The sequence below is a fragment of the Bemisia tabaci genome, chromosome 5, assembly GCF_918797505.1.
Source record: "Bemisia tabaci chromosome 5, PGI_BMITA_v3".
Classification (NCBI taxonomy): Eukaryota; Metazoa; Arthropoda; class Insecta; order Hemiptera; family Aleyrodidae; genus Bemisia; species Bemisia tabaci.
Genome location: NC_092797.1, coordinates 17,829,236 through 17,853,021, shown reverse-complemented (window position 1 = coordinate 17,853,021; position 23,786 = coordinate 17,829,236). Strand labels below are relative to the sequence as shown.

At 35.1% G+C, this 23,786-nt stretch overlaps 3 protein-coding genes across 5 annotated transcripts in view; 2 read left to right on the top strand and 1 right to left on the bottom strand.

Annotated features, from left to right (window-relative positions):
* The window catches only part of SMC5 (structural maintenance of chromosomes 5), a 42,252-nt gene extending 35,955 nt beyond the window's left edge, over positions 1 to 6,297 (top strand). The window contains exons 18-19 of the mRNA XM_019058697.2: positions 2,392 to 2,667; positions 3,413 to 6,297. Coding sequence (XP_018914242.2) covers positions 2,392 to 2,667; positions 3,413 to 3,604 — 468 coding nt within the window. The 3' untranslated portion in view covers positions 3,605 to 6,297. The remainder of the gene's footprint in view (positions 1 to 2,391; positions 2,668 to 3,412) is intronic.
* Positions 6,298 to 7,310: 1,013 nt separating this feature from the next.
* LOC109042130 (cyclin-dependent kinase 2) lies at positions 7,311 to 16,885 on the bottom strand. Of its 3 annotated transcripts, XM_019058699.2 has the most exons (7): positions 16,619 to 16,885; positions 16,030 to 16,163; positions 15,195 to 15,351; positions 13,689 to 13,884; positions 12,388 to 12,660; positions 11,219 to 11,422; positions 7,311 to 9,293 (listed from the first exon to the last, which is right to left on the bottom strand). In XM_019058699.2, the coding sequence occupies exons 3-7, from the start codon at positions 15,308 to 15,310 to the stop codon at positions 9,156 to 9,158; spliced, it is 927 nt and encodes a 308-aa protein (XP_018914244.2). In that variant the 5' UTR covers positions 15,311 to 15,351; positions 16,030 to 16,163; positions 16,619 to 16,885; the 3' UTR covers positions 7,311 to 9,155. The 3 variants fall into 3 exon arrangements, with proteins under 3 accessions (XP_018914244.2, XP_018914243.2, XP_018914245.2); XM_019058698.2 differs by lacking the exon at positions 16,030 to 16,163 and having other exon boundaries at positions 16,619 to 16,884; XM_019058700.2 differs by lacking the exons at positions 16,030 to 16,163; positions 16,619 to 16,885 and adding an exon at positions 16,375 to 16,581.
* A 345-nt stretch (positions 16,886 to 17,230) lies between these two features.
* Positions 17,231 to 22,373, top strand: LOC109042132 (receptor expression-enhancing protein 5). Its single transcript, XM_019058701.2, has 5 exons — positions 17,231 to 17,523; positions 18,091 to 18,323; positions 19,073 to 19,208; positions 20,540 to 20,619; positions 21,199 to 22,373. The coding sequence occupies exons 1-4, from the start codon at positions 17,397 to 17,399 to the stop codon at positions 20,590 to 20,592; spliced, it is 549 nt and encodes a 182-aa protein (XP_018914246.2). The 5' UTR covers positions 17,231 to 17,396; the 3' UTR covers positions 20,593 to 20,619; positions 21,199 to 22,373.
* Positions 22,374 to 23,786: the final 1,413 nt, after the last annotated feature.

Below are 23,786 nucleotides of genomic sequence, written 5' to 3'. Positions count from 1 at the left end.
AAATTATTTGCTTGCATCTAAGTATTTTAATTTTCTGATGTGTCACATGCACCATTCATTGAAGTTCGCTTAAGGAGGTTGATATGTACTTAAAAGTTCTGAACTTCCAACATTTTTATTTTGGATTTTTTTTTTCGTTGACATAGCAAAGTCTTCATATTATGATCCCTTGATCTGAAAACTTGCGCTTGCACCCTAAAATGCGCATGCTGATTATATTAAGAAAATTTTTCAACTGTGTAAGTCCAATAAGTTTTTCTAAATTGGTGCTGGAGAATTGCGTTATAGATTGTTTTGTGTCGCAGGCAAGTAGTCAAAATAGGCATTTTATCAAATGCCTAGGCAGATAGTCAAACTTCGACACTCAACAAAGTTTCACATATTTTCAGGAAAAGCTCTCGAATTTTCAATATTTTGAAAGTAAGAATTCACCAAACTTGCATATTAAGTTTCCAGACGCTCCTCATCCTTTTTTAAAGGTCAAAATTTTAAAAACGCTTGTTATGAAATGATGTCTCTTTTGAAATAAATGTCCTTTTCTAGGCTAAAAATCATGACAGCAACTATGGAATGATTTTAACCACAAATCCTATCCATGAAGACAAATACTTCTTTGGCTCAAATTTAGCATGAGAGTCACAATTTTAATCTGAGTGAGAATGTTTGACATACTCCCTAGGCATTTTATCAAATGCCTATGTTGACTTCTTGCCTGTGACATATGTATTCAGGTGAAATATTTGCGGAATTTGCAGCCCCCTCTTCTTCAGGGATGCAGGAGCAAGGAATAACTCAGAATTTTTCAGACGACAATCATTAAGTGGAAAATTTAGTCACCAGTTCAAATTTCCAGCTAAACAACGCTAATTTGCCACAAAGAAAAATTGACCAGCCATCAATTTGAGATAGAGATAGTAATAGTACTTTCAGTTTTTGCTCACAGTTTGCCTGATTTCATCTTTTAACCCGCTGCTGAATGCCTTTATCTATCATTTGATCTGAAACAAAGAAATTTTGTCCAAAGTTTAAGGGAAAATAGCGCACTTTAAGAGGAAGAATAGAGTAGAAATTTTGTTTGAAGGTCAGGGAAAATCAGGGAATTTGAAATTTCTGGAGTCAGGGAAAAGCAAAAGTAATCAGGGAAAGTCCAGGATAGAGGAAGAAACCATGGCAGCTCTGCAGCCTGATCGTTGAAATTTTGTGTTCGTCGGGTAGATATAAATGACACAAGTTAAAAGTCGGACCGCGATTGGTCGGCTATGTCTCATCGCTGCTGTGTCGTGCCTATGCCCGGTGGAACTCACAACAAGTCAAAGGCACCTGTCAAGTTTCTGACAGTATGTCGTCCATTCCACCTGACTAAGGTACGATGAAGCAGCGATAAGACATTGCTGACCAATCACGCTCCGCCTTTTAACGTATGTCATCTATGTCTACCCAACAAACACAAAGTTTCAACAATCAGGCTGCAGCTGATAGTGACTTTGAAAAACCAAGATTAGGCATTATCCGTTGGGAATGTCAAAAGCTGTTCAACATAATTCACCTAACCCTTGAATTATTCAATATACAGCAATTCTTTCCTCTTGAAGCAAAAAACATGTATAGCTCAAGGTAAATTTACACCAATTTAGGGGAATTCAAACAAACATTAAGATATCAAACAAATTTCGCTAAACTTCTGATTTTGCTTTAAATTTTTATTTAAAAACAGATCCTTCACGATTTGAGGCATATTTCAGCTGTTTTTTCTCAATAAATTTATTTTGGAAAGCAGAAAGTAAAGCTGAAAGTATGCGAAAGTAAAATATCACATTCGATCAGTTCAATCGAAGGATCTATGTTTGCGTTTGTATGCTTTCAGCAGTGAGTAAGATTTTACAAACAAGATTTTTTGGGGATGAGCCACTAAAATATGCTCCTAGGTGCATCTGTTTTTTGCCAAAAGAGTGAAATCAGTATTTTTGCCAAACTGTTTGATATCTCGTTGTTTGCAGGGTCTCTGGCAGGCTGGGAAAACCGGGCAAGTCAGAGAATTTACAGCCTTCTGGAATAGTTAGTGGATTCATTGGATATGTGTGAGAATTCTGCTTGCACAATTCAGTGTAATGAAAAGGAAAAAAATTGACAGGGACAGCAAATTCGAAATTTTGCAGTCCGTGAATCAGGAAATGAAGAAATCCTGGAAACCGTGTTTACTTACACCCACTGTGCTTTTTACCTCAAAGGGTGGACTCTTATTTTCCTTTGAATAGATAACTTGCGAATGCCCATTCTTTTCTTCCTGCATAGAAATATCTCACTGTGCCTCTTATTTTTTAAGACTCTTGTATAATATTTCAGGAGCCTTATTCTACATTTAATGCTAACTTGAAATTACATTTTTGTCAGGATAATTACGATGAATATGGAATACGTGTATTGGTTCGTTTTCGAGATGACTCAGAGTTGCAACCTCTTGACGCTCACACTCAGAGCGGAGGCGAAAGAGCTGTCAGCACTGCTGTTTATTTACTGTCATTGCAAGAGCTAACAGATGTTCCTTTCAGAGTAGTGGATGAAATTAATCAAGGGATGGATTCCTCAAATGAAAGGAGGGTTTTTGACCTTTTGGTTAGAACCATTTCCTCGTCTAACTCAGCACAGTACTTTTTACTGACTCCAAAGGTAATTGACTCCCATAAAATATTTTCTGAGCATCTCTACCGTTGAGTATTTATCACTATACTTTTATCTTTGAATAAAAATAGGTTGGGACCTGGAATCTGCTTTTCAATAGTTGATCGGTAAAATCAGCTCATGCAACAGCGCATAATGTTAATTTTTAATAACTATTTTTTAAACGAAGAAATCTGATGAGTAAGTATCTACAATGCAGAGGTGAATTAACTTGTGTATACATATGAAGCTACTGTCATCAGCATCATAGTGAGGATCATGAAGTTCCTTGCTATACCTCAAAATTTCCCCCGCTTCCTCGATTAAGCTTGAAAATATCTTTACCACCCAGGCGTTTTACACCCATGTGAGGTTTTGCAAGATTTTTTTTTTTTATTAGAATTAAAACATGTGACAATGAGTTATGTGGAGCCGATAGATAGTTGTCGCCAGAATCTTCGTATTTTAACTTTTCGAGTTCCTCTTGGGCATCTTTAAGTGATTTTGAAGTGATTTGAATGTTCATCAGGCAGAAAATTTTCGCAATAAGCTGGAACTCTGTCCCAATAAAGTTGAGTTTCTTTACATTCTTTTTATATTAGAGATTCCATTCCGGGTAATTTTGTCCTAACAATACGGTCGTCCTGATCAACCCGTGTATTAATTAAGTGAAATTGACTATATTTTGCTTACCATTTCTTTTCATAATTTTTGTCTCTGAAGCGGTGTCTCATATCTTCTCAATTTCCCACAGCTGCTTGATAATCTAACATACTCAGAAGAGACAACAGTTCTCAACGTTCACAATGGTCCCTACGCTCTAGACTACCAAGATTGGGATTTACAGAGTTTAATCGAAGCGCAAACAAGCAGGCCTCAAGTCAAGAGACAGAGACGTTCCCCATCGTTCAATGATGAGAATGCAGATGCAAACAGAATACGCTAGGTTTGCAATTCCTTTGCTAGTCTTTCATCCTCCTTATTGTATACCTACCTATAATTTAAGTTTTTTTACTCTGATACCGTATCCTACTCTCAAAGTATTTCTGTTTTTTGTTGTCATTATTTTTCTTTTATTGTTTTTACTTTTTTACTTCTATAATTACCATTTAAATATTACAGTTGAGTCTTGATTATCTGGATTAATCGGGAACTGACCCAGTCCGGATGAACCAAAATTCGAATAATTTAAAAATTTAAAATTAGACCAATGGAAATTTATACATTTAGAGTATTTAATTACATATCGATTTAGAAAGGCCTTGAAGAAATCAGTAAGTCTTCTGCCTTTTCTGTTCAGCTTGTTTTCTGGTAGTCATGTCCCACCGATTCCGAAAAAAGTAGCTGCAACCATCCATTAACGATTCAGGTTGCGCTGCAATGTGATTCAGCGCATTTGTGGTAGCTTGGAGAATGCGTTCAGAATGCGTGCTCCTTCTCACTGGGAAATGTGTCCTCATTATTTTCTTTTCGGGGACCATGTTTACAATGGCATCATCCGTTATTTCTTCAATCTCATTGACAGTCAACCAATCATTGATCTCCGCTCGGTTCGTTTTCTTTCCTGATAATAGATTGATTGAATATAATGACTTCTGGTTTTTCTCCTCACCTCAAGGGTTGAATTGTCAAATTTGACGGTGTGACAGAAAACAGGTTTCTATGATTTCATCAATATCCGAGCAGGAATTGAATCCACTGAATACAACAGAATACTAATTTGACAGGTTTTTAAAGCGTATCTTGACCTATCAGTTAACCTTGGCTCCATCACATGGCCATGACATAACAAAAACATTTGTCTTTTCGGTTGAGTGTAACTGTCAAATTAGTCCGGCTAATCAAAGATTTTGATGATGACAGTCTAAATAATCAAGACTCTACTGTAGTTTATTGTTACTTTGAATGAGAAAAAGAGGTCTTTTTGTACTTTTAATTAGCCTCCTCCTTCTGTAATGCTGCTTCGTTGAAGAAGTTGAGGCTGACATCCAACTATACTATCAACCAGCAAAATTAGTCAAGCTAGCTAGAGATTATTTGTGTTGAAGAAACAAAAAAATCCTTTGTAAGAACAAAACCTTATTTCTTATTTCACAAAACTCTTCCTCACCCAAAAACTGAGTAATCCCAACGATTTACAACAGCAACTCTAAAACCATATCTTTACTTTCTGAAAAAATTAGAAAATCCGAAGGTTTTTGGAAAACCATTCCTGAAAAGAATTGTATTAATATCATATTATCTGTAACTTAAACCCACTAAATGATGATAAAAGAAATAGTGAGGAAGTTAACTTTCCTCGTTAAGAATGTTGGTAATCAATACCTTTTCTTCCTGCTTTTTTCTTCCTAATTAATTTTTGCTAGCAATGTAGGCCAGAAGATCACCAAATTAGATGACCCCCATCATTTCCCTCCTAGTACCAGAAAAATCGTGTCTGTTCATGCCATTGAATCAATCTTTGACCTGTCATTGTTCGCTTTTGTGTTTTAAGTGTTTCACTCCAAAAAATACGAAAAATGTAAAGTAATAATCCTTGCATGGTCAAGGAAATAGTAAACCAAAACAAACTGCAGTGTTTGGCATTCTAGGGAAAAATAATGTTTTGACCATCAGAACAAGGTCACAATTTTCATTATTTTTGAGTAAATAGTACAAATTACAAAATATTTCTTGCTGAGCATTACTCATCTTTTTACTTTGAGTGGATCAAAGGTCATTCAGCTTCAAATTTGTGTGTGGCGCATTCTTCTCAGCTTTCTTCCTCAACAACTTTTTGTTAGAGATTCTTTTTTCAAATCCTGTCACAATCTCCATATTTTACCGCCTCTTTGGTGCTATTTTCTTTGTGAAACCTCTCAATGGATAAAATTTGCCCTTCAGTTCATCCTCAATTTTTTTTAAAGATTGACTCACTGCACTGCAGGGCAGCCGGTGAAAGAATTCATTTTCTTTTTTTCTTTAAGCAGGTACAAGTTAGATTCGTTAAGTTTAGTTCTGTATGTAGTTTTTTTTTTTTTTTTTTTGGATAAGACCTCATTGTACATATTTACGTCAACCCTACATTTATTACTTTTATTAAATACATATTTTTCTTTCCCAACTTTCATACTCAATATTTTTAACTGTAGAACAGCCCTAATTTTCTCAACTAGGGTGCAGGAGGTGCAGACCTGTGAATAGACATGTCAATTCAATTTCACGGGTGAAATCAAGTGAAAATCACGGTGGGCACTTCTGAAAAGTCTGAAATCGACCTAGCCAACAACCCAAGTAGTTTGTAACATGCTTTTTTAAATTTCCTGCACCCCTGAGGAGTTTGCTTAATGGTCGAAAATCAGGCTTTTCTGAAAGTTATTTAAGAGAACCTTACTGCAATGACCAACAATTTTGCAAACTGTTACAAACATTCCTTGCTTATGATTTCAGTCAATTTTTTTTAAAATTCTTTTCTGGGGAGGGGGGGGGGGCAAAAGAAATAAATAGAAAGGAAGTTTGCAAGATTGCCTGTTTTTATATTTATGAAATCGTTCATTAGTAACATTATTTTGAAATATGATTGTAGAGAAAAGAGTAGCCAAGGTGTTATATGTGTATTCTCTTATTTATTTATTTAATAAAACTTGCGCTAAAGCTTTTCGCAGCTGACTTTTTACTAATTCATTCTCATGAAGCCTTAGCAGCCAAATATATGGAGAGTCGAATATAAGTCTTCCATCTGAACAGTTGTTGTTTCATAGCACCGAAAGTTGATGATAATTAAATAATTCACCTATAAAACAGGGAAGATACTGCAAAATCTCATTAAAACACAGCTTGTATAGTCATCTTCAGGCCAAATTAACAAAATCGCCATTTACACTTCGACGCTATGTTGCCGGACGTCTCAATATGGTCATAACATTTTCTTTGAAGCTTTGACACTTACTTTCGTTAAGGATGAATTTTGATGACAAGGGAAACAGTAGATGAAAGTTTTAAGTGATTCTGTCCATTAGTTTTTCTCTGTATGATACTGAACTCATTTGAGAAGTTTGGCAATGTAGTACCTAAGCACAAATCGATGGTTAAGGAACAATACTACCCAACTGACAATTTTGGCAAAAACGAGTTAGCAGCTTTGTCTCATTCTACCGTGTAAAATACCAAGCTGATGTTTATAGTTTTTCCCATTCCACATAGGATGGCAGTAGTGACACTGTAATGTATGAAAAAAATTGCAAACCTAATTCTAGAATTAGAAGATTGGCCAACTTTTCTCTTTGTCCTGTAAAATTGTCAGTTTGCAGATAGGCCTCCTTAGCCATCGAAACTATGCTTGCGATACTTCCACCGGAAAGTGACGATGATAGAATAATTGATTTGAAAGTTCCATTTTATCTCTTATCAGTTACAAAGATAATTGAGACAAGATGCAGCAAAAGTGCAAGATCCGATTATAGCCTCTCTTTATTGGTTGCAGTTTATCAATTGATATTTGAAGAAAATTCCTTCATTAGAGGAAAAAAGGGGGGACAGGACCACCCGAGTGTTATCACCCATGATGGAAGATTCTGAATTTAGAATGAGTAGACTAGGATTGATGTTCTCAAAAAAAACCGCCATCCTGTGGGAGAGCTAGAAGAAGGGGGATAATAAATGAAAATTAAGAATTTCATTTTCATGCACAAATGAGAATTTTTTTTATTTTGATTTAGATTTAGGAAATCCTTTACAATTTGAAAGTAGACTCTTACAGAAAAAGAAGAGTGAGAGCGAGAACCTATCGACTATGAAGAGAATAAAACTGGCATTGAAAGATAGAAATGGAATCCTTATTCTTCTGTTTTATCCTTCATAATTTTCAGATGCTTTACAGATAAAAATTTTACTACATAATCAGGCAATATACGTAAATTTGGGGGTTCTCTGATTTAACCTCTCATCCCTCAATCTCCAGAAGAACACCACCATGAGATACCTACACGTTCATTGAAGTTCTGAACAATTGATTCCACTGTGATACTTCTGTAGATTTGTTTCCCTCAAACTTTATTTTCATTTCCAAGCATCAATGATTAGGATAAAATTCGATAGTTAAACAATAATTACATTTGTCGAAACATTATGAGTATCTTCTAAGGCTAGGTACTTGATTCTTTTCCTAAAATTTTAATGCTTCTTGATTGATCTTATGAATATGAGAGCTGCGATAGATACAAACATGAAGAAAAGAGTTGGATTATCTTCTGGCATATTGATAGTGAAACTTCCAAACCATATATCTCGGTTTCCTACGTTGCAAACTTCCTTTATTTCTATAAACGGAAAATGACTCAACGCCAATGCTCAAAAACTACCATAATTTTTTTCTCTGTGAGAAAAAGTCTGAAAAAACTTCAAGGAATAATGTAGATTTGTTTCCCTTAAAATAAATAAAATAGGAGTAGAGATTTTATAACACCTCAAACGAGATACTCAGTTTAGAAGTTTCACCATTAGGTTTTATTAGTTCTACTTAAAATTGCATGTGCCAGATGTGAAAATATCTACATCCAGGAAAAATTTCTATCTTAGAAAGAAAGGTTTCCTAAAATCAAATACTTATATTGGTTACTGGATAATTTATTGACAGTCAATTCTCACACATTAACTAAAGATAATAAACCTTGTCTGAATACCAAATCTTCATGTTGCAAATTACAGAAAACAATTCGTGTAGGAAATTATGCTTTTCTTAACTGTGCAATAGATGACTTCATTCATCTTGTTTTTTTTTTTTTAATCGTCTTCCAGGAATTAATTTGCAAGGTAGGAACTTGGCATTTGGAGAAGTTTAATCATATTTTACACATCCATGAGAGTCAACATCATAATGGAGACAATGATCATTCTGACACAAGATACTGACCCATGGCAAATGTAAACAAAAAAAAACTGAATGATTCCTTCTTGAATTTTGAGCTTCAAAACTGATGTTAAAAATATAATAAAAACTAATTTTGTTCAGAGGATACAAGGCTCATGGTTATACATCATTACCAGCTCATCACAGGGGTGCAGCAAAAAATGTCCGATTTTATAATCTAGGGATTGCAGTAGATATGTGGAAAATTTTGGGACAAAGTAATATTCGATAACGATAAATCTTTTATTTTCTTTTCTTCCACGTTTAAGAATTGCTGTATCACTGACTTGTCACTTAGAATTTCTTTAGCATGACTTGACAAATAAGCAGGAGAAGCAACCTTCCTGAAGTTTACAAAATTATTGGGGATTCTATCTGGCATTAATCCTCTTTTTTGTACAAAAATGATGTCTCAAATACATGACACATTCACTTAAACATCATATCAAAATAGCATGAAACATATAGCAAACGTACAAAAATATATTCTAAAAAAGTTATCATTTCAAAATTAAGGACACGAAAATGACAAAGAATTCTACGAATAAAAAATAATCATAAAATACAAATTTACATGATGAAAATCATATTAACTATGCTAATGTAACACTTACTCATAGTCGTCTTTAGAATGTTTTGACGCTTTTAATTCTAAATTTGGAGCAACTAGTTTGACGTTGGCAAAAAATGGATGCTTCAAGGCAGACCTTGCACTAATTCTACTGACAGGATCATACTTTACTAATTTCTGAAAAAAATAAAGTCAGAAAATAATTTATAAAGAGTGCATCAGTACAACATTTTTATTGGAAGGATAAATTATTATTTCAATAAAATGTTGATGGCGATTTGAATTCCCTGTCCTGTCTAATGATCACTTCCAAGTATACTTTTTTCATCTGAAAGTATGTTCTTATGGGGCATTCGATAGGTATTATGAAGGGTATTTTGCCCCCAAAAGAATCTAATTTTGGCTCATGTACATATTTAGAAAAATGAAAGTATCGACACAATGTTTGTACTGTGATCTACCTAAGTAATAAAAATTCCCTGAATTTTCACACAGACAATTAGCTTGTATAGAAATGAAAATGAGAAATTTTTAGCATTAATTTCTGTCCAAATAACAGAAACATGCAAATATTTTTTCTTAGGGAATGTATTATTCAACTGCCTGAAATTACAGTTCCTTGTTGAAACTCATTTCTTTTATCACTTTCAAGTGCAAATCAGAGCATTGAGCCCCCAACCTGACTGACTGTGAGACTCATTTTGATATAAAAGTAGACTCTCGGCGTAACAATAGGGATCCCCTCTATTACAGCCTCAACTTAGAGAGCTTTTTTTCTACATGCAAGTTCCCTTCAAGGGAAACTAATGGCACTATCGTGATTCTTGCGAAAGTTTATGGTAGAAAAAGTAGGTAATTAAACGGCAAATCCCTTATTCATGCAAGAGCTCCATAAAGCGTATGACAAGAATCATCAGCAGAGAAAAAGAGGAACCAGATTTCTGAAATGATAGATACGAGGGTCGTCCAGAAAGTAAGTTTACCTATTCAATATCTCCTAAGCTAAAATGGATAAAGAAAATCTGTGAAAAGCGTTAAAAAGCCACTACTCTCAGCTTTTTAACATGCTGTAGATTTTCAAATTTGGTTCAATAGAACTCTAGAAAAATGGATTCATTCAAATTCACCTCTCTGCATGGGTCCAAAATTTCATGGAGCATCATAAGTTAGTGAGCTGCTGTGTCAATCACTTATCGCAAAAAAAGAGCTTAGAGATGGTTGAAAATATTGTAAAACATAAGGAAGAACATTAATTGCTCAGCAAGGAAATTGCAGAATTGACCCATGTTTCCTTTGAAATCAGTTATATCCAAATAAAAGGTAACCGAATTGTCAGCATTAACTAACTTACTGACTGAATTGTTCATAAGCCTTCACATTAGTTACTCCCTCTCGAAAAAATTGCATCAGAGAGACATCATTTTGAAAAATATGCAGCGTTCACGACATTTTTCCTGTAAATTATCCTGAATTTGAGGAGCTATGGTACCTTACTTGGTTAAAACACAAATTATAGAGCGCAATGCAGACACTGACCTGGACGACCACCTAAGAGATGGGCACAAAGCTGGCTCTCCTCTCTTGAGGTAATTGCTGTTTTCATTGATTTGACGAGTCCTTTATCCTTAAAGATCTTTAGATTTTTTAATAATTATATGATTTATTGTGCTCCATACTGGGATGGCCTGACAAACAGGGCTATGCTCTAGTTGTTTGTAGAAGGGGAACAAGAATTCAAACTCTAAAACCAAATTCAGCGTCACAACTCCTTGAGTTAACCAATCGTAGCTTAACCTTCTCTCATACTGCAGTCCGGACCCATAGACCGACTTATCGAATAATCCTGCAATTTCATGACTAAGCAATGTGCTTTCTCACGTTATAAATGAAATTCAACCACCTCTGAACTACTTTCTTGCCATAGGCAATATACACAATATAGCGCGTCAGAAAGCTGAGAGTAGTGGCTTTTAGACGCTTTTTACAGATTTTCTTAATCTATCTTAGTTTGGGAGATATTGCATAGGTAAACTTACTTTCTGTAAAGCCTTCGTACTTCTTTAATAAAATCTTGTCTGAGGCATACTACTAAAGGTACATACCGAAAATAAGTCGATTCCTTCCTCATCCAAGCGAGGCACGACTTCTTTCAGTTCTTGCTGCTCCCAATAAGGAAATACAGCTTTGTAGTCGGGCAGTTGTGTTACTCCTGGCCAAGAATCTTCATCTGGAGTTCCTAATGTACGAAATATGCGAAATAGCTGGTCAATTTCTGAGTCACCAGGAAACAGTGGCTTCTTGGTTAGCTGTGGATCAAAGTATAAGGCTCCTTTTAAAAAAACGATTTTAACAATATTTAACGACGAACATTTGATATGTTGCGTCTACACAGACGAATTTCTTCCCAATCACTGGGACAAACTTTAGGCTGGCTATTGGCCGATTTTGGACAATTTAAAGCAGCCCGGTAATACATTGAAAGGCGATATATTTCATGGTTAAGATAGGACTACGTCTTTTCTTGTCAGGCCAAGACTTTTTCAATAATCGGGCGGCTGGTGTGCAGGGAGGGTGGCCCAATGGACCATTTGACGGTATAAGAAATTAAGCACTACAGCACATTTTTTCTGACAAAATTTTACACAGAACACACTAATCATAACAAGAGTTTATTAGTGTTTGGTAATGAGAGAGAATAGGAGTTTGTTAATGTTTATTTCTCATTTGTGAGTTACTTTTGGAAGCAAAAGTAAATAAACATTCGTGGTTTACATTATAGACAGAAAATTCAAACTTTCCATTCGCGAATTAACCATGGTGTAACCATTGGCTTTGTTTTCCCTGCTGGATGGTGTGGACCCAGCACCATTTCACTTTTTTGTTGTAACTGATTTATTATACACAAATTTTCATACTACAATTTCCTAATCCACCACTCTATTTCGCAATTCTCGTCACTCCCTCTGGCTAACTTCACTTACATCTGGCCAAAAATAAATGGGAGGCTGAGTAATCAATCTTCGATATTTTTCCTTCTCCAATTAATTATTATTCCCTCACAATAACAATAAAAATGCATCAGAAATTAGAGAAAATTCAGGACCATCTAGTGATACTTATCATACGTCCTCACCCTCTTTGATTACTTTGATTTAGTGACCACACTGAGCAGCCATTTCATTTCATGGGAGATGAATTTAAAAGATGAAATAACAATAATAATATATGGCCGTAAGAATAATTTAAATAATAAAATCTGTCAGAAACATACCATTTCAGCAAATATGCATCCAACACTCCACAAATCCACAGCAGTTGTGTAAATTTTTGTACCAAGAAGAATTTCTGGAGCTCTATACCATAATGTGACAACTTCATGCGTAAAACAGCGTAATGGGAGGCCAAAAGCTCGAGCTAATCCAAAGTCAGCTAGTTTAATATGACCTACTTCATCTATTAGTAAATTTTGAGGTTTCAAATCCCTATGTATGATAAGGTGCCGATGACAATAATCTATTGCACTGATTAGCTGATGTAAATAAGACTGTTAGAACAGAGAAACACAAATTAAATTAATAAGAAGAAAAACACAATACGCCAGGGTTGCCAAAGAATTTAGAAAATTAAATTCTTTGACACTTCCATGATTTTTCTGACACATTTCGGCAAATTTCCCGGACAATTTGAAGATATGCAAGACGGTTAAAGAGACAAAGTTTGAAAAAGTTTTCAGGCAAAATTTGATGTTCAAAAAATCAAACCCATTCTAAAAAGCAAAGTAAAAGTGAATGAAATTTAAAGAGGCAGTAAATCCACAAAATTGAAATTAACTGAGAAATATTATTTTTGAGACTTTCCATTAGAATCCAATACATACTTTCAGAGATGAAATAGATCACTGAGCTGAGTTGAATTTTCCGAGTAAAGTCCCCCCCTCAAAAAAAAAAAAATTTCAATTTTCTGACACCACTTCACTTTAATTGCTCTTTGTCATCATAAAATTGTTGAGCTCATCAACATTTGAGCGAATTCACTGGATGCATCACAAACTTTTCTTAATGATAAGTTTATCATTCATCTACCTACAATGCAACCTTAATTTTATCTCCATCCATCCAGATTTTTTAATTGAAATCATCACCGAAAATCGGCATCAATAAAGTAATAGTTAAACCCCATATCGATAACAAAACTACAGAAATGTCTATATTGGTGTGGGGCTTTGCAGACTTCCGTTTATACTTTATCTTCTACATGGGTAACTATGAATCGTCATTTCTTGGAAACTTCCCTGATTTTGTTTCTCTAAATGAAGATTACTTTTATGAAAATTTCAAGCCATAATGTTTGTTTCGTCTCCTTTTAAAGAATGAAACAGGAGCAGGGATTTCTAAATACCATAACTGAGATCCACATTTCTTCAGTTTCACCGCCGGAATTAGGTTCCAACGACAGAGCAATGAATTGCCGTCGACAAAATTGGAATAATTTATTGCTGGACTGCAACTTATTGGAATCATTGCTACGTAAGTTTATGTTATGAAAGGTACCTCTAAAAGTTCAAAGACTTACCTTAATTAATGAAATTGATAGTGAGCCTACACACACATCCATGTACTTCTTCAAGTCTTTGTACAAAAATTCAAAAACTAAAAATAACTTGGTTTCACATTGAATCACTTCCAGCAATTTTACTACATTTGGATGTTGCAACTGGTTTAATAAAGAGATTTCTCTGATTGCTGTCGCTGGTACTCCTTCTGTATCTCTGAAATAAATAACGACAACAACAAAAAATTATTTCAACAAAAGAGAAAAATGGCTAAGGACAATGATCTTGGTGCCATCTTGGTGATGATTACCTGGATAAGGAAAAACAAGCATTCCCCTGACTGAAATGTCATTGACTGAATGTCCAGTACATTGACTTAAAACACGATCTAGACAACGCACTATGCCCGACTTTGGGTGGGGGAGGAAAGACAGCTAGGGGGGTAAATCAGGGTAAAGACGCGCCTTCAGCTTAGTTGATACAGCCAGATATACAAAGCGTACCAGGCAACGGCACTGGCAAGACTGGCATTTCCATTGTCTCGGTACATATAGCCGGTACACTTGCTGGGTTGCCTATCGTCTCGCCGAAATTTCCTAATGCACGGTTTAGATTTTATTATACGTCAATGGTCCAGTATTATTTCTTGGTGGTTGTAATCACTGAGTTACCCCACTTTCTTAGAGCTAAATATTGTAGATTTTTCTGATTTTACAAAGATTTTCAGTGATCAGCTCAGTCTTCAAATGATGGCTATTTGCCTTGTACAGCATTTAAACTCTACTTCATTTATAACAGTGCCCCTGAGTTAAAAGATACCTGACTCCATTTTAGTCGTTTTGGGATATCAGGGAAAAACCGTTTGTCGGTCCCATTGAATCCAATATAAATCGCAGTTTTTGAAATTCTGTAACTCATAACTGGCTTAAGATAGGGCTAAAAAATTTTCTACACACACGGAACCGTTATTGAAGATTTCCAAAACAATGCTGACTAGATTTTTTTAAAAATGTGAGTTAGTACCTTTTGACTCTGGGGTACTGATAGGAGAATTGCCCTATTTTGTCACAACTTTTTGATTGTTTTATGGACATCTATGACAGCAGGAATAATCACTCTTACTTTGCATTCCTTTATTCTCAGTAGTGAAAATTTGTTAAAGATTGATGAAAGACAAACTGTAATGATATGGACCCCCATCAATGCCCCAAGATGTTCACCCTCTGCAGGAAAAGCAGACATGTCACTTTTTTTGCTTTGCTCTCCCACTCGTTTACTTGATTTCTTCTCTTTTATGCTAGATTAGCAACTCAAGAGAGTAGATAGTGATTTAGTTTTTTGTGGACTGATTACAACTGGCCCAGGTAAATTCACTGACTGCCTGAGTAGACGATAATTAGCCCAGGAAACCATATCCACATTCATCAATACCAAAATGATAATGAACCGATAGGAGATAAAAGGATCATATCCTTGGATAGCTGCAGGAGATCTGTGTGCAATTTCTTTTCGTTTTTAACACTTACGTCTCAAGCCGGAACTTCTTCAGAGCGACAAGTTTTCCAGTTTTAAGATCTTTAGCTTTGTACACAACACCATAAGTGCCTTCACCAATTTTCTCAATTGATGAGTACCCTTCCATTTTGTATCTAATATTATTTTATAGGATGTTCGTCATTTTACCTGCAAAAACACAAAATTCTAGGTGAGATGGTGGAGTAGTAGTTGGTTTCCATATTTATATTACATAGATTAGAAATTGAGGGCTTTTCAAATGTTCATAGGATGGCAAATAATTTGTTTGATGCTAATGAAACAAGCAACTCAATCAGCAATTAAAGGTTGAATAATGAAAGAATTCGAGAAGATTCTCTTCTTGAATTTTAGGAAACAAATTTTGTGTAAATTTTCTATTTTGTATGAGAAATTCATATTCTTTGTCAATGCAGTGTTGGTAAGTACGACTTCCATAACTTATCTAAAAATATTTTTAAAAATAAGTCCAACAATACTGATAGTGAATATTCCTGGGGTAAAGTCTAAACTTAAATGAAATAAATTGCTTGTTGGTCTCAGTGTTTTCTTGGAAAATTTATGATGGACCTAAAAGATGGCGGACTTTTCTTGGGATATAACTTTACACCAAAAAATATTACAGTTTCATAATATACTCTTATGAGAGCTACAAACTATAAAATTGAGGAGCGAATTGACAAAACTGTAACAAAATAATACTAGTGTCAATGAGGCTGGGACACTTCCTGCATCGGGATTGTCATGCTGTTCGACCGGACATTCAGAATGAAACAAGATTTTTCATCTGCAACTGCAAAATCATTGCAATCACTCCTGTCTCCTCACCATTAACACAATGTTTTGCATCTATAGGAATCATGAAACGTCATTCAAGCTTTGGTCGACTGAATTCGATTTGGATGATGATTGAAGAGCTGTGAAGAGTATGGAAGAGCCGATAGTCCGAAGTTTAGGTTTACCTGAAGGATAAGATAGAACTAGATGAGAATGCTGCTGTGTAATTGGTGAGCTATTGCATTTGGTCAGCTGGGATCTAAGATGCGAGCTCCTTATTCGGCCAAATAATCTACTGGTTGGCAGTTACCAAGAAGGTGCTTTCAGCTAATCCTTCATTCAGGTCCTTAAGAAACTTGTATTGCAGATTTCAGTCAAACGAAAAAGATAACTCACCAATCAAAGAGTATTATCTGCCCATAGTATTGTCTGGTCCACCAGTTATTAACACTAAAGTTCAACAATTGGCCCGTTGCTTTCGTTTCATATTATACGTTGCATCTTACAGACTTGCACTACAAAATTGGGAGGACAAGGAAAGCTGTTTCATGTTTCTAAACATATTCTGCACACAAAAAAGAAGAAATGATTCTCATGAAGCCTGATTTATTACGTGCGGAGTGAAAAAGATGAAAATTACCTGTGTTTAACTGACCACTCACGAACACCTTGGAAGGGTGGAATATCATAATCAGCCCACCTCTACTGCATGTTGGTGGTCAAGGAGTCTGACGAGAATAAATGGTTCGGTGGCTGAAAGACACGCCAAATGTAGGGCTACAAACTATTCGACAATTTCAGCAACAATTAGTTTCAAATTGCAAAGTGAGAAAGTGACAATGAAAATAAGGAAACCAAAAAGAGAAAAGGTTAGGTATGTTATGTTCATGAATGCGCCAAAAATGTATTGACTATTTACATTTTATCTACATGGCGCCAAAATATTTAAATAACGCGCTTTAACTTGGAACATGCTGCTCAACCTTGACAAAATATTACCAAGATCATGGATTTTTCTTCCCATCAATGTTATACACTTCTGAGTGTTTATTTTAGATAATAAAAATTTTGATAATATTATTTATGGCATTTAAAATATTTTTGACTGAGAACGAAAGATTTCGGCAAGACCAATGATTTCGGATTCTTAAATCCGGACATAGACCACGGTTAAACTAGAGGCTTTTGCTTATGGATTGACTGACAACAATGGAATTACATTGTAAACAAAGATGTTTGATGTTGTTGGTTAATGTTGACATAACTTGCACAGTTCCGGTTGCAGCTGAAGCAAGCATCATCAGGGATCAGGGTTTCAGTTTTTTTATTGTTCCCATTTACTAAAAATAAAGCCACCTATTTATTGGTCCGCCAGGGATTTTCCATCTTTTCTTTCATTTTTCGTTTTAAAAGTAACAATGATTAAAGTGCAAGAAATCAAAGACCAGGTTGATAAGTCTTTAACTGACGAATCAAAGCCATGGACTCCGATCTTTGCTCTCTTAGAAAGCAAAACTGGAGTCAAAAGATCTTATTTATTTAGTGGTAAGTTTTCAGTTTCTCATCCTCGTTTAAACCCATACCAGTCATATGCCAATTATAATAACCCTGCAGTCCTAATGCATTTGAATGATTGTGGCCGGATGGTCACGCTTTTATATTTCATCCGAATTGTTGTCACAATCAGGTTCTCAGGCAACTTTAGCTTTTACAGCTCTTATGATCATTACCAAGTCAAAGAGAATTTCTATGGTTCAAATATGTACCTCACACTCTCAATAATTTCCACTCCTACCTTATCATCAATACTCGCTTGATCATTACATAACGTGCCCATCCATGTGGACTGGAAGCTCCCATCAATATTTTATGGTAGGATAATATCTGCAAGCTAATCACCTAATTCTGTCCACAAATGCAACCATTTCACTCTTTCTCTCATTTCTCTGTATCAGTAAGCTCTGGGAACCTTTCCTTCTATTATAGTTTCAATCATCTGAAGTGACCTTGAGCAAGAGCCCAGTCGAACTATTTTAATTGGTTAATGCTGATTACCTTGTGCTAGTCCTTTCTGCAACTCAAACTTGAATATTTATTGGTTTTTATTTTCAGGATTTGTGGGTTTTGTTGTGCTCTACTTGATATTTGGATATGCAGCGCAGCTTGTCTGTAACATCATCGGGTTTGTTTACCCGGCATACTGTTCAATAAGAGCTCTAGAGTCTCCAAACAAAGAAGATGACACCAAATGGCTGACTTACTGGACTGTTTTTGCATTCTTATCTATCGTAGAGTTTCCCTCAGAAATTATCTTGCGAGTCATTCCAGTCTATTGGCTTCTTAAGGTAGAGAAATTTGATTTATTTTATTTTTCATTTTTTTTTTCACTCTAAAACACTTTATTTTTGTAGTTTTACACGAGAAAACAGTCAAAATATTCTAAAGTGAGTCTTCAAACGTATGAGAGCTCATGCAGAAATGGAGCCATACTGCCTTTTCTCATAAGACATACTATACTAATCATTAATTAAATGTAGATTCAGTATACTCCAGAATTTATGCAAGCAATTATGATCAGAAACAAAATATTAACAATTTTAACTTGAATTGCCTCTTTTAACTTTTTAAGCTCCCTGTACCTATGCTGCGCTATCAGTTTAGCATGTGAAACCATGTTTGTCAAAGTATGAACAGGAAAATATCCACTCCGTTCAACTGTAGAAATACCATAATTAATCACCAAATAATGTAGCAAGTAGTCTAGTGAAGAAAGTATGAACTTTTTGAAGTTTTCATTATTTACTGAAATTTTTAAATTTTCATTGTGCTATTTTAGTTTAATCATGGATGATGTACAGAATATTGGCTAGTTTCCTCTACTAGAAATGTACAGAGTTGTCAAAGATTCACAGGTTTCTTGTATTTTTAAGACATTAATTTTGGGGGTTAATCTTTTTTTGTAAAAAAAAAATTGTTAAATTTAGCTTTGCTTAACATAATGAATTTACTTAGAATCTGTGACACCGATTGAACTCTCTACTCTCAATTTATGTCATCTGAATGCTTGTTCCTATTTTATGGTTTTATTTTTCAGTGCATTTTCTTCATTTGGTGTTACTTACCCATTGAAAACAATGGTTCTATCATCCTCTATCGCAGATTAGTTCGGCCCATGTACCTCAAGTACCAAAACAATATTGAAGATGTAACCTCTAAATTAACATCCCAAGGTAGTATTATTCACTCCGATCTTTTATCAGAAACTCATCAAGTAAGATACCTACCCTTTCATTCTAATTGAATAAAGCAGTGCAATTCTTTTATCCTTTGCTCATCACTGTCTAAAATAAAATTAGCGCTTTGAAGTTCGGATAAATCTACTGCTTGAACATACAGGTAAAGTTTTTAAGGCTTGGTACTGAATTCAGTGAGATGCAAGTTGATCATCGAGTGAATAAATAAGAGTTGACGTTCTGTGAAGTACTTGCAGGACCAACTTTTACGCTATAAGTGCCCAGTATGTTTGATTTCTTCTCTACAGGTAGTAAGTGCTGACTTTGGTCTCTGGCTTGGACGGCATGCATTACCTACCTTAAGTACTCTACCTTTAGCCCTACCATACTTGAAGATCTTCAAGTGTTTGTGTCAGTATCAATTTGTTGCATGATCAAGGAATTGCCATTACCCTAGCAAGAATCCACAAAAGTAAAGAAAATGATGAGATTTCAAGAGAACAGCAGGGGATACAAACAATTATTCCTCGGATGCAATAGATGGAAGAAATTTGGTTTATGAGTGATAGTAAAATTTGTAGAAATGAACTGAGTAGGGATACCTAAATGTAGGATCAGAAGTAGGAATGGAAAGCTGTACAAATAAATAAAACTTAAGGTGAATCCAGGCTTGGAACTTCTTGATTTGGCCACCATGTCGCGCTGCTCAGAATAGCCGTATATATTTGCCAAAATAATAAAAACCGTAATACTTATTCAAGATTGGGAATCCAGGGGATATAGCAACATACTTGAGGAACACTCAGTAAAAAAATCTTCCCAAAATTCCCAAAAATAAAGTCGTGACTACGGCGGAGAGTAATTCCCATTGCGGCAAGGGGGAGAGAGAGAGACAGAACATGAGGGATTCGGTTGCACGCTCGGCCGCCGCGGCTGAGCTGAAAGTTTCAGCCATACTTTCTCTGCGCTTGTAATTCTAATTTCCAATATTTTTGGCTCAAAAAATCAAGCAAAAAATAATCTATATCTTGTGGATCTGCTTTTTGTAATTTGAACAATATTATTTCAGTAATCGTTGAAGGAAAGTGAAATTCTCAGTGGTGACTGGTGGCGCTATCTCTTATCTTGAATTATCCCTAATCGAACCCTGGATTCACCTTAATTGCATTGTTCCTTGTGGGTTTCTAGAAGGAGAAAATAGCCTCAGCACTTTTTCGCAACAATATAAAGGAGCATAGATCCATAACCATGAATCATCAGAATTTTTCCAACTTGTTTTAAAATTCCTCTTTGATCTCATTCAACTTACGTAATATTTTGTTTTTCAGCTACCAAATACATTGCTAAAAATTTGTTTGAAGATGGCAAAAAGGGTGAATGAGATAGTCTCAATTATATCTTCTGAATGGTAAGTTTAGTCATTGTTGTAAGAATTTTGCCATAAGACATGAAGTAAATCACTTTATTAAATACGAAGTAAATGATATCTTAAGAGTTGGGCTAAGTTGAAACCTTAAATTAACTGAAAGGCTGTAAGATTTCTTCATAATTTCAGTAACTTACAAGTATGACTCCTGCTTGAGGATTGAAATACATAGTTGTATGACCTACTATACTACTGCACCGGAGCTGTAGCCATCAAAATATAGCTATTAGCACGTAATCACACTATTCACTATCGGCTATCTATCATCAATTCTACCCAACATGGGCATGGCCAAAACAGTGAGAAAATATAACCAACAGATCACAGTACGATGTATCACTTTTGTCATCTTTGTACGCCTGGCAAACAAAAAATTTCAATGATCAGCCTGTTGGGGATTTTGTAAAAGCATCGGCTTATGGCGAGTCCTCACATTTTAGAACTTTGTCTACTCCTAGTAAGCTGGTCCCAACAAAGGGAAATACTCTCTGTGCACTACATGTTTAATTTTATTGCAATTAATCGCGTTTTATTGTAATTTATCAATTTTGACTTTTTCAGGTGTTGTGTGGTTAAAAGGACTGTTTTATGGTAATATTTCTTCAATTTCCATTATTTTAGGTAACTTTTGAAATTTTTATTTTTTCCCTGTTTATTAGTATCCAACAAATGTAGCTATAGTTATAAATTAATCAAATATTTTTTTAATCAGGGTGTCACAGGCTACTTTGAATTGAAGTTCTGTACTGAGCAATCATTACTGAGCTGTTATTCTGTTAGGTATATAATATTTTACATCAAATGAAATTTTAAGAAAATGAGTCAGTGTATGATAATGTTGTTGATTAGTGATTAGTTTTAATATTATTCCTCTTTGACATTTTTCCATCCAAGAGCCCTACAGGAACGAATTCTCTTGACTTTATTTTTGATTCCTGACTATTACTCATTTTGAACATTATGGTCATTTGGAATAAGTTTTTTTTTTAGCTATTTGCATACATATGGAAGCAAACTATCTTTCCATTAACGATTCATTATCAAGTTACTTTCCCATCAGGAATCCGTGCTTTACTTATGTTCATTAATGTACAATGGGAAATGCATCACTCCAGTTGTTACATTGCTTGAGTGCAAAGGATCATCTCTCGTTTTCCATTAAGGCATTGCCACCAGTGAACTTTTAAACTCGTTGTTCTGAAATAGATGACATGGACCTCTAGACTTTCATCTCTTTTGAAGTATCTCTTTGAGCAAAGTGTAGTGTGGAATTTAACTCAACCTTCCCCTGGCATTTGTGCAATTTGAGTTTCTTAAAACAGGGGTTCTCATGGTGGATTGCAGGTGCCATTTCACAAAATAGCATCCTAGATTATTTGCAAGAATTGTTTTTATCTCAAACTTTTCAAGGCTGTAAGCATGCTTTAATCTACACAGTTGTGATTCTCTGGTGGTACCATGTACATATTCATCTCAAATAGAAGATTTCTTCTCAATGAAATCTGTATTTGGATGTGAAAAATAACGCATGAGTGCTTTTAAGTCAATACGTCTGTGTGTTTTGATACTCTTTGTAAAAGTGAACTAGCGTTTGCACAGATAGATTTTTGCTATTTTATATGCATAGCCCTACTGTGAAATAGAAGGACTGTAATTTTGTTTTTATATTCTCTCCAATGTTTTTTTTATCTTCATCCTAATGAATCTAAGAGATAAATAAAATTACTGTAAAACTATTTGCTCCCTCTTGTTATTTCTCCAATTTTGAAACATTGTCCTCTCAAGAGCTTTAGTTGCTGTAGTTGAAGGTTTCTGACGTTAATTTTTTTTTTTATTTTTTCTCACTTAAAGAAAGTTCAAAACCAGTTGTAGAAAGAGAGAAATAAAGAACGACTATTGTTGTATTCATGGAAATTAACTCAATTTATTTCTCAATAACTGTAGCTAGAAACTAAGAAAATCGATGACTGCAACACTGAGCAAAAATCAGAAATAGAACCTAACTTAAGCTTGTATGACACAGTTAACGTATTCAAAGTAGAGCTCTCAAAGTGGCGTTACAAGGGGATTAAGTGACCCCCCAGAGTTTCTGTTGTTTTTCGGTGATCTGACTTGAAAGCCAAAACATGAAGAAAAGTACACGTCATTCATACACACACATATAAGTCGCCTTATAGCACTCCCTCACGCTCTGCAACTCCTAACCTCCATTACTCTCTGTCGATCCACAAGGTCATCATAGATCATTCATTCCAGTGTGATTATTTTGCAAATGTAAAGCAAATTTTCAACTGATTCTGTTCGGTAAATTTAGGAAAGGGCATGTCTTAAAAAAAAAGAACTCTCTGAGCAAATGGGTCAGACGCGCTAGTCACAGAATCGTGCTTTGATGCTTGATCCTTGTAGTTCAGCTAAAAATAATGAGATTTGTCCAAACAGCAACTCTCTACGTTCAGTATTAACTGAGATGTCGCCCTTTGAAAAGTCAGGTTTTTGAAGTCATCCACCGCAGCAGTGACATCTTTGGTTTCTCCCACCTCGCTTTCATCAGTCAGCATGACGCACACTTGCACTGTGTATTTAACATGTACCTTCGATGAAACCAAGAGTGTCACTACCGCAGTGTATGACATCAAAAACCCTACTGTCCAAAGGGCGATATTGATATGGCTACTGAACGTAGGAAGTTGCTGAATGGACGAATCTTATTATTCTTTGCTCATCTACAAGAATCAAGCATCAAAAAAGGATTCTGTGACCAGCGCAACTCACCTATGAGGCCTAATAGTTTTTAAAATTCCATCAATTTTTATCAAAGCAAAATTAAGAGAGAATTGATATGAGGGGTGTTACCCAAAACGAAGCATATTTTTACCCACTGCGTATGATTCTGATAGTCTGCTCATCGTGCAAAGATAAAAATTTGCTTAAATTAAATGTTCTAACCAAAAGTGGGTACATATGAGCTTTTTTCTATCGGTTAATGAACAAATAACTGGTGTGATGGGTGGGACAAATGCAATATTCTAATTACCATGCCACTTTTAGAAGTCTGAAAATGCCCAGTTTCTTTTATTTTTTAAATCATGAAATAGAATATTCCAAGCAACTCTTAGCCAAATTTTAGCCAGTTTCAATGCTCTGTTGAA